This window comes from Euprymna scolopes, chromosome 26 (assembly GCF_053919585.1).
Source record: "Euprymna scolopes isolate OS-2025 chromosome 26, ASM5391958v1, whole genome shotgun sequence".
Taxonomy (NCBI): domain Eukaryota; kingdom Metazoa; phylum Mollusca; class Cephalopoda; order Sepiida; family Sepiolidae; genus Euprymna; species Euprymna scolopes.
In genome coordinates this window covers 76,624,464-76,642,423 of record NC_136507.1, presented here as the reverse complement: position 1 = coordinate 76,642,423, position 17,960 = coordinate 76,624,464, and the positions used below count along the sequence as shown (strand labels likewise).

General features: G+C 25.5%; 1 protein-coding gene and 1 pseudogene across 1 annotated transcript in view; both read left to right on the top strand.

Annotated features, from left to right (window-relative positions):
* LOC145248204 (E3 ubiquitin-protein ligase COP1-like) overlaps positions 1 to 1,886 on the top strand; it is a 105,958-nt gene extending 104,072 nt beyond the window's left edge. Inside the window, exon 23 of the mRNA XM_080110066.1 lies at positions 280 to 1,886. Within this exon, the coding sequence (XP_079966192.1) occupies positions 280 to 297 (18 nt within the window). The 3' untranslated portion in view covers positions 298 to 1,886. The remainder of the gene's footprint in view (positions 1 to 279) is intronic.
* A 4,644-nt stretch (positions 1,887 to 6,530) lies between these two features.
* On the top strand, positions 6,531 to 6,647 carry LOC145248376 (5S ribosomal RNA; annotated as a pseudogene).
* Positions 6,648 to 17,960: the final 11,313 nt, after the last annotated feature.

Sequence of the window (17,960 nt, the reverse complement as noted above, 5' to 3'; positions counted from 1 at the left end):
TCCCCTCCAAATACACAATTCTTATGATTAACGAATCCGATTAATCGTTCCACCACTAGTCTCTACAACAATTCATTATATAATATGTTGTGTATTTTATTGCTCGTATATGAAACCTGACACAAACCAGCTGAACATCATGTGGCACACGTGTTTAGAGCATCGATATTTTGAACTTTAAGTCTTAACTATTCCATTCATGTATTAATCATTTCATTTTTTTCTGAACTTTAATTTTAATTTCATATTTACACTATCCCATCTTTTTTTTCTTTTCAGGTTTTAGAATTAGTGTGACAGGTGCTTGCTTTGGCTAGATGTAATGCAGGAAGGATTCCATTCACACTTTACCATTTGCAATGTGGTTGTTTAAATGTCTCCTCCTCCTCCTCCTATCCCTCCTTCTCCTTCACACTTTTTTTTTTTTTTTTAAAGGGATAGGCGGAGGAGATGGGGCTGGAGGTGGTAACAATGGTGAAATTTCTGATTCTGAATTTAGCAAGGAAATTTGTTGTCTTTTCATATCATTGTCTCCAAAATGATCATCTTTTTATTTTCTGTTTAATCTTATCCACTTGAACCACATTTCTTTATTTCATATCAATCATCTTGCTCCTGTCTATCCTAGCATTTCTTTCTCGCCCTGCCCCTGTAATCTTTCTTTCTCGCCCTGCCCCTGTAATCTTTCTTTCTCGCCCTGCCCCTGTAATCTTTCTTTCTCGCCCTGCCCCTGTAATCTTTCTTTCTCGCCTTGCCCCTGTAATCTTTCTTTCTCGCCCTGCCCCTGTAATCTTTCTTTCTCGCCCTGCCCCTGTAATCTTTCTTTCTCGCCCTGCCCCTGTAATCTTTCTTTCTCGTCCTGCCCCTGTAATCTTTCTTTCTCGCCCTGCCCCTGTAATCTTTCTTTCTCGCCCTGCCCCTGTAATCTTTCTTTCTCGCCCTGCCCCTGTAATCTTTCTTTCTCGCCCTGCCCCTGTAATCTTTCTTTCTCGCCCTGCCCCTGTAATCTTTCTTTCTCGCCCTGCCCCTGTAATCTTTCTCGCCCCCCCCCCCTCGTAATATTTCCCCCCCCCTGTAATCTTTTTCGCCCCCACCCCCCCACCTTGTAATCTTTTTCACCCCCACCCCCCCACCTTGTAATCTTTTTCGCCCAGCCCCCTCTCTCTGTCTGTACTCTTTTGTGTCCTCTCTCTCCCTCTCTCTGTAATCTTTTGTCATCCTCCCCCATCCCTTGTCTGTAATCTTTTGTCATCCTCCCCCATCCCTTGTCTCGGGGGGGGGGGGAGGAATCTCCTTCCTTATAATCTTTCTCTCACTCTTTTTTCTCTCCTTTTCTATTCTCTAAATAGTAGCTTCTACATAAGATGAGAGCACTCCCCACGTGGAAGTTCCCCTATTTGCCTTCTATGAAGGAAATAAGGCTTCAGAAAAACTTAAAACCAAATTTTTCCTCATTTCTTCTCGATTTTTCCTTTTTTTTTTTTTTTTTTTTTTTTTAAATTTTATTTCTTTTGTTGGTTAGAAGCCAACTAGACATTCGGTTGCAATCGATATGGACATGCAGAAATGGACAATGCGCTTGAACAGAGAAAAAACAAAACAAGTTATCATAAAGAGGTTGATTTTAAACATGTCCAATTGAACTATCTAAAAGAAGAGAAAAATAATAAAGAAATAAAAATAATGCAAGTGACAACATTCTTCATTGATTGGAGAAAAATGTTATTAGATCTTTTTGTTAGGTTCCAGCTGTTTTTAGAATCCCGGATTGAAAAAGAGGCGGATCTTTTTCTCTTTGGTTTGAATGGATGAAAAATAAATTAAAACAAAACCAGACAAAACAAAACAAAAAATCAAATAAAATTGTTTATAATCATCTGCATAAATTCTGTCATGTTTTTCTTACCCCCCCCTCTTATTTGTCCCCGTTCACATTTTTTTTCTTCATCCATAAAAGTGTCTTTACATTCATTCAACAATTTATGCAAGTAATACCCTTTGCATGCTTATTTCCATTAAAATCAGTTTCAGTCGGCAGGTTTCTTTGCTTGAAAACAATTTATCTTCATTCAAAATCGCATTTCAGTTAAAAAGAAGAATAAAATTAATGCTTATCAAATATATTTTCATTTTATATCCTAGATATTCTTTTTGATATACTGAAGATGATTGCTTTTTTCATACTCTTAGGATGATTAGATTTATAAACTATATAGAATAGTGTTTCGTTCAGTTTGTGATACGATTCATAATTATTCTTATTAAGGTTTAGTGTTATACAAAAAAGTCACTACTTTACAATTGCAATTTTATGTTATTTCTAACTCGAGTTCATTAAAGAATAGTTTAATTTTATTTCTAGCTTTTTTTTTTTTTTTTTAATTCAATCACTTGAATTAACTAAAAATAATGCATCATTTCGATATGACCCTCCATTTAAGCCCGATATTTATCAAAAAGAATATCTAGGATATCACATTTTTCAAATATAGATAAGGATTACTATAATGAAGCATTAACTCAGCCAGGATATCAAGGAAAGATCAAGTACATAAAGGAGATGGATAATAAAGATAGTAGGACAAGCTACACAATATCATATAACATGGTAATGAAGAAAAATGTTAATAAATATAAAAATAATAAGAATAAAAAGAGTGAAATTGAAAATAAAGAAGCATATAATAGTAATAATGCAATTAAGAACAAGAGAATTAGGTGCAAAAATAAGCCTGGTTTAATCCACCTTTCAGTGAACATATACAAAATAATAGATAAGAATCCTCCCACAAAAATAGATTAAGTAAAATCATTAATAAGAATACTGATAAGCTTTCATTCTAAACCGCTGCCAATCTAAGTAAAACTATCAGTTCTAATAATAGTAAAATAAACAAAATAGTGAATAATTGGGAGGAAAAAATGAAAAAAAAAAAAAATTAAATTAATATAAAAATAGGGAATAGTTGAAGATGGAATCAGGTGAACTAAATTTACAGAAAAAAATATAACTGTAAAATACCTAACAAATGTCCATTGGAGGGCAATTACTTAATTTCTGAAATTGTATACATACATGAAGTTAAGGTGGATAATAAATAGTAAAAAGATGTAGCTGGGAAGAACTGAATGTTATTTTAAGGGCGGATACTGAGACCATACTGCATCATTTAACATTGAACCAGAGAAAGAACCAAATCGAGATGAGAATAAGGACAGAACAAAAATAATTATAAAAAAGAGAAACATAGCTGGATTAAGTGATTGGGTTAGAGAACTACATAAGAATAAAATAGAATTTGTCAATAATACGAGATAAAGCTAGAAAATATAAACCGAGTAAATCAAAAAGATGTAATCTGTTTACTTCAGTCATACCAGAGTGAATTCTAAAGAAGAAATTTTAAACAAAAAGTTAGATGTTATACAAAGCTGTCTTCATAGAAATAAATTCCTATTATCACATCTAAAACTTGATTGAAATAACATCAACAATTCTTGGCCTTTGGGTCAAGATCAAAGTGTAGTATCTGTTCTTCAGATGCTACACCATTTCTTGTTCTGTTAGTGAAGGAAAAATCCTTCACGACTGAGACAATTTGTATTTTTTGTTCCTTTTCTCCACAAAAAAAAAAAAAAAAACGACCCTGGTGTCTAACTCTGTCCTGTAAATAGGAACATGTTTATAAAATATATTTAAGGAATATATTAATAGTGAAATGTAAGTGTGGTAAGAGAATGTTAAATTTAATACGAAGATTTTAGGATGGTGCAATGAATAAATTAATAGATTATCAAATAAACGAATTATAACCTAAATAAGGGAAATAGAATTAAATTTAATAATCGTTGTTGATGATAAACTGAGAAATTTCAATAACAAGAAATAAAATTCCAACATTCAGTAGTTGCAAGATATGGAGATGAACAGATTATGATGGATTAAAATAAATTAAATCACAATATAAATTTGAAGCAAAGAAAGAAAATGAACTTAGATTGATATAAAAGACGTAATATTGGAACTATAAGTTTAAAATTAAGCAAAGGCGATTAATAAATACTAAAGTCAAAATATTAAAGTAAGACTATATGGAATTTTGATAAATAGTTATCCCCCTTATAACATACCGGGTTTATGAAGAATATTGAAAAGATTAAAAGATAAAATAGATAAAACTTGAAAAGATAAATTGAAATTATTGTCATAACCAGTATGGGATGAAGATAAATTTTAGTTGATATTATTTAAATAAACCTTTTAATTATATTTTTTAAGGGATAACGTTAAGGAGAATGTCAATAAATTCATTGTAACATGTAAATAAATATTTATATGAAACTACGGCAGATGTAGAAAAGAATAGTTGAACATATAAATAAGGACTAGAATTTGAAGGTGTAGATTAAGATTTGGGTAATAAATAAATAAATAAATAAATTAAATGATAAAAAAATTGAATGTAAAAATAGGGAACTGGAAGTATCATTTAAAAAGAAATACTAAAGTGGGATAATTACTCAATTCAAAGGCAATTGTATGAATAACAATAAAATAAAATAATTGTAAGGAGGGTAATCCAACTGCTTGATCCCTTAAAATAGAGATTATGAATATATTCATATATCTATAAATGTATTTTGCTGTCTGAAGAGTAGCTATTTTTGGAATATTTTTAAATCATATAATATATAAATTGGTCCAAATAGTTATAAAACAATTGTAACGCATAAAAAAAATACACCATATGATGTTCTCATATATTTTATTTTGATTTTGCAAAAATATGTGTGTGTGTGTGTATTTATATATTAGGTTGAGAAGAAAGTTCTTGTAGAATTTTAATTTTGATTTCAAGTGATGTATTTTCAAATAAGTTTTAATTATTATGCCTTTACTTTATATATCATTTTAAAGATGATTTTGCTCTATCTAATTGTTTAAATTACAGTCGTTTTAAAACGATTGTGTTCTTTCAGAACTTTGAATACAAGATGGAAAAAAAAAAGCAAATTCACAAAATTTTCTTATTTTAATTCAAGCCGTTTGGTCCAGGAACCATTACTAAATGCACAACACAATGGTGGTTTAATAAATTTTGTGGCACTGACAGGAGTCTTGAAGATAATGAGCGTAGTGATCGGCCATCGGATATTGACAACCGAAGTCAATTCACGCACAACTGTTTGAGAACTTCTGAATTAGATGTAACATGTATGACCATTTGTAACCACTTAAGAAAGATTGGAAAGACAAAAAAACTTGATAAATGGATGCCTCTACGAATTGAATGACAACCAAAAGAAATCCAGTGCTAAAGTGTCATCTTCCCTTCTTTTATGCAATAAGAACGTCTCTTTTCTTGACCGGGTTGAGACTTGCAATGAAAAATTGGCTCTTGACTGGCGACACTCAGCTCGGTGGTTAGATGCCGACGAAGCTGCACCAACACTTACCGAAGCCAGAGTTGCACCAAAAGAAGGCCATGCTCACTGTTTGGTGGTCTGTGATCGTCTCATCCATTAGTTTTTGAATGCAGGCGAAACCATGACAACGGAAAAGTACTGTCAATAAATGGATGAAATGTATCAGAAACTTCAACAACGCCAAGCATTAGTCAACAGAAAAGGCCTAATTCTCCTCTATGACAATGTCCGACTGTATGTTGCTAAATCGACTCTGCAGAAGTTGAACAAATTGAGCTACAAAATTCTGCCATACTCTCCAGTCTTCTTACCTACCGACTACCACTTATTCAAGCATTACAACTTTTTAGTGAGAAATGCTTCAAAAACCTAAGCGGTGTGAAAAACGCCTTCAGCGACTTCATCGCTACCAGAATGCAAGATTTTTCGTTACTGGCGTAAATACACTTGTTTTGCGTTGGCAAAAGTATGTTAATTTTGATGGTGCTTATTTTGATCAATAAATTTTTGTTTGAATCAAGATGTGTTCATTTGAACTTAAAAATTAAAAACCACGAGAACTTTCTTGTCAACCTGTTATATATGCATAACAAGTCGAGCTATCAACATTTAATAGTTTACATTAAAGACGAAAAAAAATTGGTGTCTAAATTTTTATAACACTTTGCATGTTTGACTCTCTTCAGATATTTGTTTTGGAATAATATGGGTTCAATCATTTTCTCATTAAAAATTTGGGGGCTGTGCGTGTTTTTCTTCCTATTTCCTGAGTTATAAGTATATGTTGAGGCATGCCATTTCAGTTTATTGAAGTGTGTTAATTCGATTATCAGTGTATTTATATATTAGGTTGAGAAGAAAGTTCTTGTAGAATTTTAATTTTGATTTAAAATGATGTATTTTCAAATAAGTCTTCATTATAATACCTTTACTTTATATATCATTTTAAAGAGCGTTGTTTAAATTAGTGAATATATTTTGAGGTTTTTTTTTTTAATTTTTCTATGCTCCGTCTTACGTGTGTGTAGGTCAGCAGATATGTTTTTAACTACATGCACTTGCATATGTATATTTTATGTAAGTCTGTATGTATATACGTATGTGTGTATGGCATAATCACATTGACACACCGGTTCTCGTCAGATCACCAAAGTTAAGCAACGTTGAGCCTGGCTAGTACCAGATGGGTGACCATTTGGGAATTCTAGGCGCTGTATATGCTTTCCGCTTATCTTGGCATTGTTTCCAGTCGCCCAGAACCTCCACTTTCCACTGGTATTCAACAATGTCGACTCAGGAGAGGTGTGGTTGGGGATTGCGCAATCCTTGTCACAATAATTTCACGTGTAGGCACCCTTACTGTAGGTATCCATAGTCTGTCAAGACTGAAGGAAACCATCATGTATGTATGTATGTGCTCAGTGTGTGTTGTTTGATTTGTTCAATGCTGGTATAAATTTAGTTAGAAAGCTTTTTTTCTTGTAAGGAAATAATAATCTTGAATTAGATAGATCGGCAAGATCTTGAATCTACTTCTGCTGAGTGTGTAAATGTGTTGTGAAACAAACGTATTTCTATTTTCTGGTAGTTTTATGTTGATTATATGTTGGGCGACTCTATTAAGTGTTTTTGTTGCGTCAACGAGTCTAAGGATTTGTTGCATGTTGCGCATTTTTTTTTTTTTTTTTTTTTTTTTTTTTTTTTAATGTCAGTGTTGTGTTTTTGAATGAGTATAAGTTGCCCTCTTACAGACTCCATGTATTTGTGTTCTTTTTGTGACCTCTTGTATTGTATGTTGATTGAGTTTTGATGAAGTAAAAATGTGTTTTAGGGTTGGCATTTGCTTTTTATTTTGTTGTCTTTAGTATGTTAATTTCTTGTCTTACTGTATTTATGAATAATTGTCAGTTGTGTTGTGTGTAGAGATGTATGGCTTGTGACATTACGGAAGCTGGCCGTTCTTGGGTTTTTGTTGGTGACTCGATACCTACTCGGAAAAACTGTCTCTCCGATGAAGACCATATGCAGAACTATTTAGCTCCGTCAGTTACCATTTCCCTCACGTTGTATTATATCAAGAGGGCAACCGTCTGGCGTTAAGCATCAAATTATACTGCTGGGAAACAAGGATCACCTTCAAGCATAAAAAATACATAATTCGACGATTGTTCCTTATGTATTAAAACAATTTTGCTGAGCAAAAGTTACAATATTGCGTTTTTGTGTTAAGATTATTTATCAGGAATCGAAAATTCGGAATTTTTAGGGGTATCGGAATCAGAAAACTTTGAGTATAATTTCCGATTCCAAAAATGATTCTTTTAATTTTTTTAAATGAAATAAACAAGGCATTTATTTATTAGATTATTTATTTAAAACATAAGACTAAAGATTATTTGTTTAAAACACAAGACTAAAGATTATTTGTTTAAAACACAAGACTAAAGATTATTTGTTTAAAACACAAGACTAAAGATTATTTGTTTAAAACACAAGACTAAAGATTATTTGTTTAAAACACAAGACTAAAGATTATTTGTTTAAAACACAAGACTAAAGATTATTTGTTTAAAACACAAGACTAAAGATTATTTGTTTAAAACACAAGACTAAAGATTATTTGTTTAAAACACAAGACTAAAGATTATTTGTTTAAAACACAAGACTAAAGATTATTTGTTTAAAACACAAGACTAAAGATTATTTGTTTAAAACACAAGACTAAAGATTATTTGTTTAAAACACAAGACTAAAGATTATTTGTTTAAAACACAAGACTAAAGATTATTTGTTTAAAACACAAGACTAAAGATTATTTGTTTAAAACACAAGACTAAAGATTATTTGTTTAAAACACAAGACTAAAGATTATTTGTTTAAAACACAAGACTAAAGATTATTTGTTTAAAACACAAGACTAAAGATTATTTGTTTAAAACACAAGACTAAAGATTATTTGTTTAAAACACAAGACTAAAGATTATTTATTTAAAACAAGACTAAAGATTATTTGTTTAAAACACAAGACTAAAGATTATTTGTTTAAAACACAAGACTAAAGATTATTTGTTTAAAACACAAGACTAAAGATTATTTGTTTAAAACACAAGACTAAAGATTATTTGTTTAAAACACAAGACTAAAGATTATTTATTTAAAACAAGACTAAAGATTATTTGTTTAAAACACAAGACTAAAGATTATTTGTTTAAAACACAAGACTAAAGATTATTTGTTTAAAACACAAGACTAAAGATTATTTGTTTAAAACACAAGACTAAAGATTATTTGTTTAAAACACAAGACTAAAGATTATTTGTTTAAAACACAAGACTAAAGATTATTTGTTTAAAACACAAGACTAAAGATTATTTGTTTAAAACAAGACTAAAGATTATTTGTTTAAAACAAGACTAAAGATTATTTGTTTAAAACACAAGACTAAAGATTATTTGTTTAAAACAAGACTAAAGATTATTTGTTTAAAACACAAGACTAACGATTATTTGTTTAAAACACAAGACTAAAGATTATTTGTTTAAAACACAAGACTAAAGATTATTTGTTAAAAACACAAGACTAAAGATTATTTGTTTAAAACACAAGACTAAAGATTATTTGTTTAAAACACAAGACTAAAGATTATTTGTTTAAAACACAAGACTAAAGATTATTTGTTTAAAACACAAGACTAAAGATTATTTGTTTAAAACACAAGACTAAAGATTATTTGTTTAAAACACAAGACTAAAGATTATTTGTTTAAAACACAAGACTAAAGATTATTTGTTTAAAACACAAGACTAAAGATTATTTGTTTAAAACACAAGACTAAAGATTAGTTGTTTAAAACACAAGACTAAAGATTATTTATTTAAAACAAGACTAAAGATTATTTGTTTAAAACAAGACTAAAGATTATTTGTTTAAAACACAAGACTAAAGATTATTTGTTTAAAACACAAGACTAAAGATTATTTATTTAAAACAAGACTAAAGATTATTTGTTTAAAACACAAGACTAAAGATTATTTGTTTAAAACACAAGACTAAAGATTATTTGTTTAAAACACAAGACTAAAGATTATTTGTTTAAAACACAAGACTAAAGATTATTTGTTTAAAACACAAGACTAAAGATTATTTGTTTAAAACACAAGACTAAAGATTATTTATTTAAAACAAGACTAAAGATTATTTGTTTAAAACACAAGACTAAAGATTATTTGTTTAAAACACAAGACTAAAAATTATTTGTTTAAAACACAAGACTAAAGATTATTTGTTTAAAACACAAGACTAAAGATTATTTGTTTAAAACACAAGACTAAAGATTATTTGTTTAAAACACAAGACTAAAGATTATTTATTTAAAACAAGACTAAAGATTATTTGTTTAAAACACAAGACTAAAGATTATTTGTTTAAAACACAAGACTAAAGATTATTTGTTTAAAACACAAGACTAAAGATTATTTGTTTAAAACACAAGACTAAAGATTATTTGTTTAAAACACAAGACTAAAGATTATTTGTTTAAAACACAAGACTAAAGATTATTTGTTTAAAACACAAGACTAAAGATTATTTGTTTAAAACACAAGACTAAAGATTATTTGTTTAAAACACAAGACTAAAGATTATTTGTTTAAAACACAAGACTAAAGATTATTTGTTTAAAACACAAGACTAAAGATTATTTGTTTAAAACACAAGACTAAAGATTATTTGTTTAAAACACAAGACTAAAGATTATTTGTTTAAAACACAAGACTAAAGATTATTTGTTTAAAACACAAGACAAAAGATTATTTGTTTAAAACACAAGACTAAAGATTATTTGTTTAAAACACAAGACTAAAGATTATTTGTTTAAAACACAAGACTAAAGATTATTTGTTTAAAACACAAGACTAAAGATTATTTGTTTAAAACACAAGACTAAAGATTATTTGTTTAAAACACAAGACTAAAGATTATTTGTTTAAAACAAGACTAAAGATTATTTGTTTAAAACACAAGACTAAAGATTATTTGTTTAAAACACAAGACTAAAGATTATTTGTTTAAAACACAAGACTAAAGATTATTTATTTAAAACATAAGACTAAAGATTATTTGTTTAAAACACAAGACTAAAGATTATTTGTTTAAAACACAAGACTAAAGATTATTTGTTTAAAACACAAGACTAAAGATTATTTATTTAAAACAAGACTAAAGATTATTTGTTTAAAACAAGACTAAAGATTATTTGTTTAAAACACAAGACTAAAGATTATTTGTTTAAAACACAAGACTAAAGATTATTTATTTAAAACAAGACTAAAGATTATTTGTTTAAAACATAAGACTAAAGATTATTTGTTTAAAACACAAGACTAAAGATTATTTGTTTAAAACACAAGACTAAAGATTATTTGTTTAAAACACAAGACTAAAGATTATTTGTTTAAAACACAAGACTAAAGATTATTTGTTTAAAACACAAGACTAAAGATTATTTGTTTAAAACACAAGACTAAAGATTATTTGTTTAAAACACAAGACTAAAGATTATTTGTTTAAAACACAAGACTAAAGATTATTTGTTTAAAACACAAGACTAAAGATTATTTGTTTAAAACACAAGACTAAAGATTATTTGTTTAAAACAAGACTAAAGATTATTTGTTTAAAACACAAGACTAAAGATTATTTGTTTAAAACACAAGACTAAAGATTATTTGTTTAAAACACAAGACTAAAGATTATTTGTTTAAAACACAAGACTAAAGATTATTTGTTTAAAACACAAGACTAAAGATTATTTGTTTAAAACACAAGACTAAAGATTATTTGTTTAAAACACAAGACTAAAGATTATTTGTTTAAAACACAAGACTAAAGATTATTTGTTTAAAACACAAGACTAAAGATTATTTGTTTAAAACACAAGACTAAAGATTATTTGTTTAAAACACAAGACTAAAGATTATTTGTTTAAAACACAAGACTAAAGATTATTTGTTTAAAACACAAGACTAAAGATTATTTGTTTAAAACACAAGACTAAAGATTATTTGTTTAAAACACAAGACTAAAGATTATTTGTTTAAAACACAAGACTAAAGATTATTTATTTAAAACATAAGACTAAAGATTATTTGTTTAAAACACAAGACTAAAGATTATTTGTTTAAAACACAAGACTAAAGATTATTTGTTTAAAACACAAGACTAAAGATTATTTGTTTAAAACACAAGACTAAAGATTATTTGTTTAAAACACAAGACTAAAGATTATTTATTTAAAACACAAGACTAAAGATTATTTGTTTAAAACACAAGACTAAAGATTATTTGTTTAAAACACAAGACTAAAGATTATTTGTTTAAAACACAAGACTAAAGATTATTTGTTTAAAACACAAGACTAAAGATTATTTGTTTAAAACACAAGACTAAAGATTATTTGTTTAAAACACAAGACTAAAGATTATTTGTTTAAAACACAAGACTAAAGATTATTTGTTTAAAACACAAGACTAAAGATTATTTGTTTAAAACACAAGACTAAAGATTATTTGTTTAAAACACAAGACTAAAGATTATTTGTTTAAAACACAAGACTAAAGATTATTTGTTTAAAACACAAGACTAAAGATTATTTGTTTAAAACAAGACTAAAGATTATTTGTTTAAAACACAAGACTAAAGATTATTTGTTTAAAACACAAGACTAAAGATTATTTGTTTAAAACACAAGACTAAAGATTATTTGTTTAAAACACAAGACTAAAGATTATTTATTTAAAACACAAGACTAAAGATTATTTGTTTAAAACACAAGACTAAAGATTATTTGTTTAAAACACAAGACTAAAGATTATTTGTTTAAAACATAAGACTAAAGATTATTTGTTTAAAACACAAGACTAAAGATTATTTGTTTAAAACACAAGACTAAAGATTATTTATTTAAAACAAGACTAAAGATTATTTGTTTAAAACACAAGACTAAAGATTATTTGTTTAAAACACAAGACTAAAGATTATTTGTTTAAAACACAAGACTAAAGATTATTTATTTAAAACAAGACTAAAGATTATTTGTTTAAAACACAAGACTAAAGATTATTTGTTTAAAACACAAGACTAAAGATTATTTGTTTAAAACACAAGACTAAAGATTATTTGTTTAAAACACAAGACTAAAGATTATTTATTTAAAACAAGACTAAAGATTATTTGTTTAAAACACAAGACTAAAGATTATTTGTTTAAAACACAAGACTAAAGATTATTTGTTTAAAACACAAGACTAAAGATTATTTGTTTAAAACACAAGACTAAAGATTATTTATTTAAAACACAAGACTAAAGATTATTTGTTTAAACAAGACTAAAGATTATTTGTTTAAAACACAAGACTAAAGATTATTTGTTTAAAACATAAGACTAAAGATTATTTGTTTAAAACACAAGACTAAAGATTATTTGTTTAAAACAAGACTAAAGATTATTTGTTTAAAACACAAGACTAAAGATTATTTGTTTAAAACACAAGACTAAAGATTATTTGTTTAAAACACAAGACTAAAGATTATTTATTTAAAACACAAGACTAAAGATTATTTGTTTAAAACAAGACTAAAGATTATTTGTTTAAAACACAAGACTAAAGATTATTTATTTAAAACACAAGACTAAAGATTATTTGTTTAAAACAAGACTAAAGATTATTTGTTTAAAACACAAGACTAAAGATTATTTGTTTAAAACACAAGACTAAAGATTATTTATTTAAAACAAGACTAAAGATTATTTGTTTAAAACACAAGACTAAAGATTATTTGTTTAAAACACAAGACTAAAGATTATTTATTTAAAACAAGACTAAAGATTATTTGTTTAAAACACAAGACTAAAGATTATTTATTTAAAACATAAGACTAAAGATTATTTGTTTAAAACACAAGACTAAAGATTATTTGTTTAAAACACAAGACTAAAGATTATTTATTTAAAACACAAGACTAAAGATTATTTGTTTAAAACACAAGACTAAAGATTATTTATTTAAAACATAAGACTAAAGATTATTTGTTTAAAACACAAGACTAAAGATTATTGGTTTAAAACACAAGACTAAAGATTATTTATTTAAAACAAGACTAAAGATTATTTGTTTAAAACACAAGACTAAAGATTATTTGTTTAAAACACAAGACTAAAGATTATTTGTTTAAAACACAAGACTAAAGATTATTTGTTTAAAACACAAGACTAAAGATTATTTGTTTAAAACACAAGACTAAAGATTATTTATTTAAAACAAGACTAAAGATTATTTGTTTAAAACACAAGACTAAAGATTATTTGTTTAAAACACAAGACTAAAGATTATTTGTTTAAAACAAGACTAAAGATTATTTGTTTAAAACACAAGACTAAAGATTATTTGTTTAAAACACAAGACTAAAGATTATTTGTTTAAAACACAAGACTAAAGATTATTTATTTAAAACATAAGACTAAAGATTATTTGTTTAAAACACAAGACTAAAGATTATTTGTTTAAAACACAAGACTAAAGATTATTTATTTAAAACAAGACTAAAGATTATTTGTTTAAAACACAAGACTAAAGATTATTTGTTTAAAACACAAGACTAAAGATTATTTGTTTAAAACACAAGACTAAAGATTATTTGTTTAAAACACAAGACTAAAGATTATTTGTTTAAAACACAAGACTAAAGATTATTTGTTTAAAACACAAGACTAAAGATTATTTGTTTAAAACACAAGACTAAAGATTATTTATTTAAAACACAAGACTAAAGATTATTTGTTTAAAACACAAGACTAAAGATTATTTGTTTAAAACACAAGACTAAAGATTATTTATTTAAAACATAAGACTAAAGATTATTTGTTTAAAACACAAGACTAAAGATTATTTGTTTAAAACACAAGACTAAAGATTATTTGTTTAAAACACAAGACTAAAGATTATTTATTTAAAACATAAGACTAAAGATTATTTGTTTAAAACACAAGACTAAAGATTATTTATTTAAAACAAGACTAAAGATTATTTGTTTAAAACACAAGACTAAAGATTATTTATTTAAAACAAGACTAAAGATTATTTGTTTAAAACACAAGACTAAAGATTATTTGTTTAAAACACAAGACTAAAGATTATTTGTTTAAAACACAAGACTAAAGATTATTTATTTAAAACATAAGACTAAAGATTATTTGTTTAAAACACAAGACTAAAGATTATTTATTTAAAACAAGACTAAAGATTATTTGTTTAAAACACAAGACTAAAGATTATTTATTTAAAACATAAGACTAAAGATTATTTATTTAAAACACAAGACTAAAGATTATTTATTTAAAACATAAGACTAAAGATTATTTGTTTAAAACACAAGACTAAAGATTATTTGTTTAAAACACAAGACTAAAGATTATTTATTTAAAACATAAGACTAAAGATTATTTATTTAAAACATAAGACTAAAGATTATTTGTTTAAAACACAAGACTAAAGATTATTTGTTTAAAACACAAGACTAAAGATTATTTGTTTAAAACACAAGACTAAAGATTATTTATTTAAAACATAAGACTAAAGATTATTTGTTTAAAACACAAGACTAAAGATTATTTATTTAAAACAAGACTAAAGATTATTTGTTTAAAACACAAGACTAAAGATTATTTATTTAAAACATAAGACTAAAGATTATTTATTTAAAACACAAGACTAAAGATTATTTATTTAAAACATAAGACTAAAGATTATTTGTTTAAAACACAAGACTAAAGATTATTTATTTAAAACAAGACTAAAGATTATTTGTTTAAAACACAAGACTAAAGATTATTTGTTTAAAACACAAGACTAAAGATTATTTGTTTAAAACACAAGACTAAAGATTATTTATTTAAAACATAAGACTAAAGATTATTTGTTTAAAACACAAGACTAAAGATTATTTGTTTAAAACACAAGACTAAAGATTATTTATTTAAAACAAGACTAAAGATTATTTGTTTAAAACACAAGACTAAAGATTATTTGTTTAAAACACAAGACTAAAGATTATTTGTTTAAAACACAAGACTAAAGATTATTTATTTAAAACATAAGACTAAAGATTATTTGTTTAAAACACAAGACTAAAGATTATTTGTTTAAAACACAAGACTAAAGATTATTTGTTTAAAACACAAGACTAAAGATTATTTGTTTAAAACACAAGACTAAAGATTATTTGTTTAAAACACAAGACTAAAGATTATTTGTTTAAAACACAAGACTAAAGATTATTTGTTTAAAACACAAGACTAAAGATTATTTGTTTAAAACACAAGACTAAAGATTATTTGTTTAAAACACAAGACTAAAGATTATTTGTTTAAAACAAGACTAAAGATTATTTGTTTAAAACACAAGACTAAAGATTATTTGTTTAAAACACAAGACTAAAGATTATTTGTTTAAAACACAAGACTAAAGATTATTTGTTTAAAACACAAGACTAAAGATTATTTGTTTAAAACACAAGACTAAAGATTATTTGTTTAAAACAAGACTAAAGATTATTTGTTTAAAACACAAGACTAAAGATTATTTGTTTAAAACACAAGACTAAAGATTATTTATTTAAAACATAAGACTAAAGATTATTTCTTTAAAACACAAGACTAAAGATTATTTGTTTAAAACACAAGACTAAAGATTATTTATTTAAAACAAGACTAAAGATTATTTGTTTAAAACACAAGACTAAAGATTATTTGTTTAAAACACAAGACTAAAGATTATTTGTTTAAAACACAAGACTAAAGATTATTTGTTTAAAACACAAGACTAAAGATTATTTATTTAAAACAAGACTAAAGATTATTTGTTTAAAACACAAGACTAAAGATTATTTGTTTAAAACACAAGACTAAAGATTATTTGTTTAAAACACAAGACTAAAGATTATTTGTTTAAAACACAAGACTAAAGATTATTTATTTAAAACACAAGACTAAAGATTATTTGTTTAAAACACAAGACTAAAGATTATTTGTTTAAAACACAAGACTAAAGATTATTTGTTTAAAACACAAGACTAAAGATTATTTGTTTAAAACACAAGACTAAAGATTATTTGTTTAAAACACAAGACTAAAGATTATTTATTTAAAACAAGACTAAAGATTATTTGTTTAAAACACAAGACTAAAGATTATTTGTTTAAAACAAGACTAAAGATTATTTGTTTAAAACACAAGACTAAAGATTATTTGTTTAAAACACAAGACTAAAGATTATTTGTTTAAAACACAAGACTAAAGATTATTTATTTAAAACACAAGACTAAAGATTATTTGTTTAAAACAAGACTAAAGATTATTTGTTTAAAACACAAGACTAAAGATTATTTATTTAAAACACAAGACTAAAGATTATTTGTTTAAAACAAGACTAAAGATTATTTGTTTAAAACACAAGACTAAAGATTATTTGTTTAAAACACAAGACTAAAGATTATTTATTTAAAACAAGACTAAAGATTATTTGTTTAAAACACAAGACTAAAGATTATTTGTTTAAAACACAAGACTAAAGATTATTTATTTAAAACAAGACTAAAGATTATTTGTTTAAAACACAAGACTAAAGATTATTTATTTAAAACATAAGACTAAAGATTATTTGTTTAAAACACAAGACTAAAGATTATTTGTTTAAAACACAAGACTAAAGATTATTTATTTAAAACACAAGACTAAAGATTATTTGTTTAAAACACAAGACTAAAGATTATTTATTTAAAACATAAGACTAAAGATTATTTGTTTAAAACACAAGACTAAAGATTATTGGTTTAAAACACAAGACTAAAGATTATTTATTTAAAACAAGACTAAAGATTATTTGTTTAAAACACAAGACTAAAGATTATTTGTTTAAAACACAAGACTAAAGATTATTTGTTTAAAACACAAGACTAAAGATTATTTGTTTAAAACACAAGACTAAAGATTATTTGTTTAAAACACAAGACTAAAGATTATTTATTTAAAACAAGACTAAAGATTATTTGTTTAAAACACAAGACTAAAGATTATTTGTTTAAAACACAAGACTAAAGATTATTTGTTTAAACAAGACTAAAGATTATTTGTTTAAAACACAAGACTAAAGATTATTTGTTTAAAACACAAGACTAAAGATTATTTGTTTAAAACACAAGACTAAAGATTATTTATTTAAAACATAAGACTAAAGATTATTTGTTTAAAACACAAGACTAAAGATTATTTGTTTAAAACACAAGACTAAAGATTATTTATTTAAAACAAGACTAAAGATTATTTGTTTAAAACACAAGACTAAAGATTATTTGTTTAAAACACAAGACTAAAGATTATTTGTTTAAAACACAAGACTAAAGATTATTTATTTAAAACACAAGACTAAAGATTATTTATTTAAAACAAGACTAAAGATTATTTATTTAAAACAAGACTAA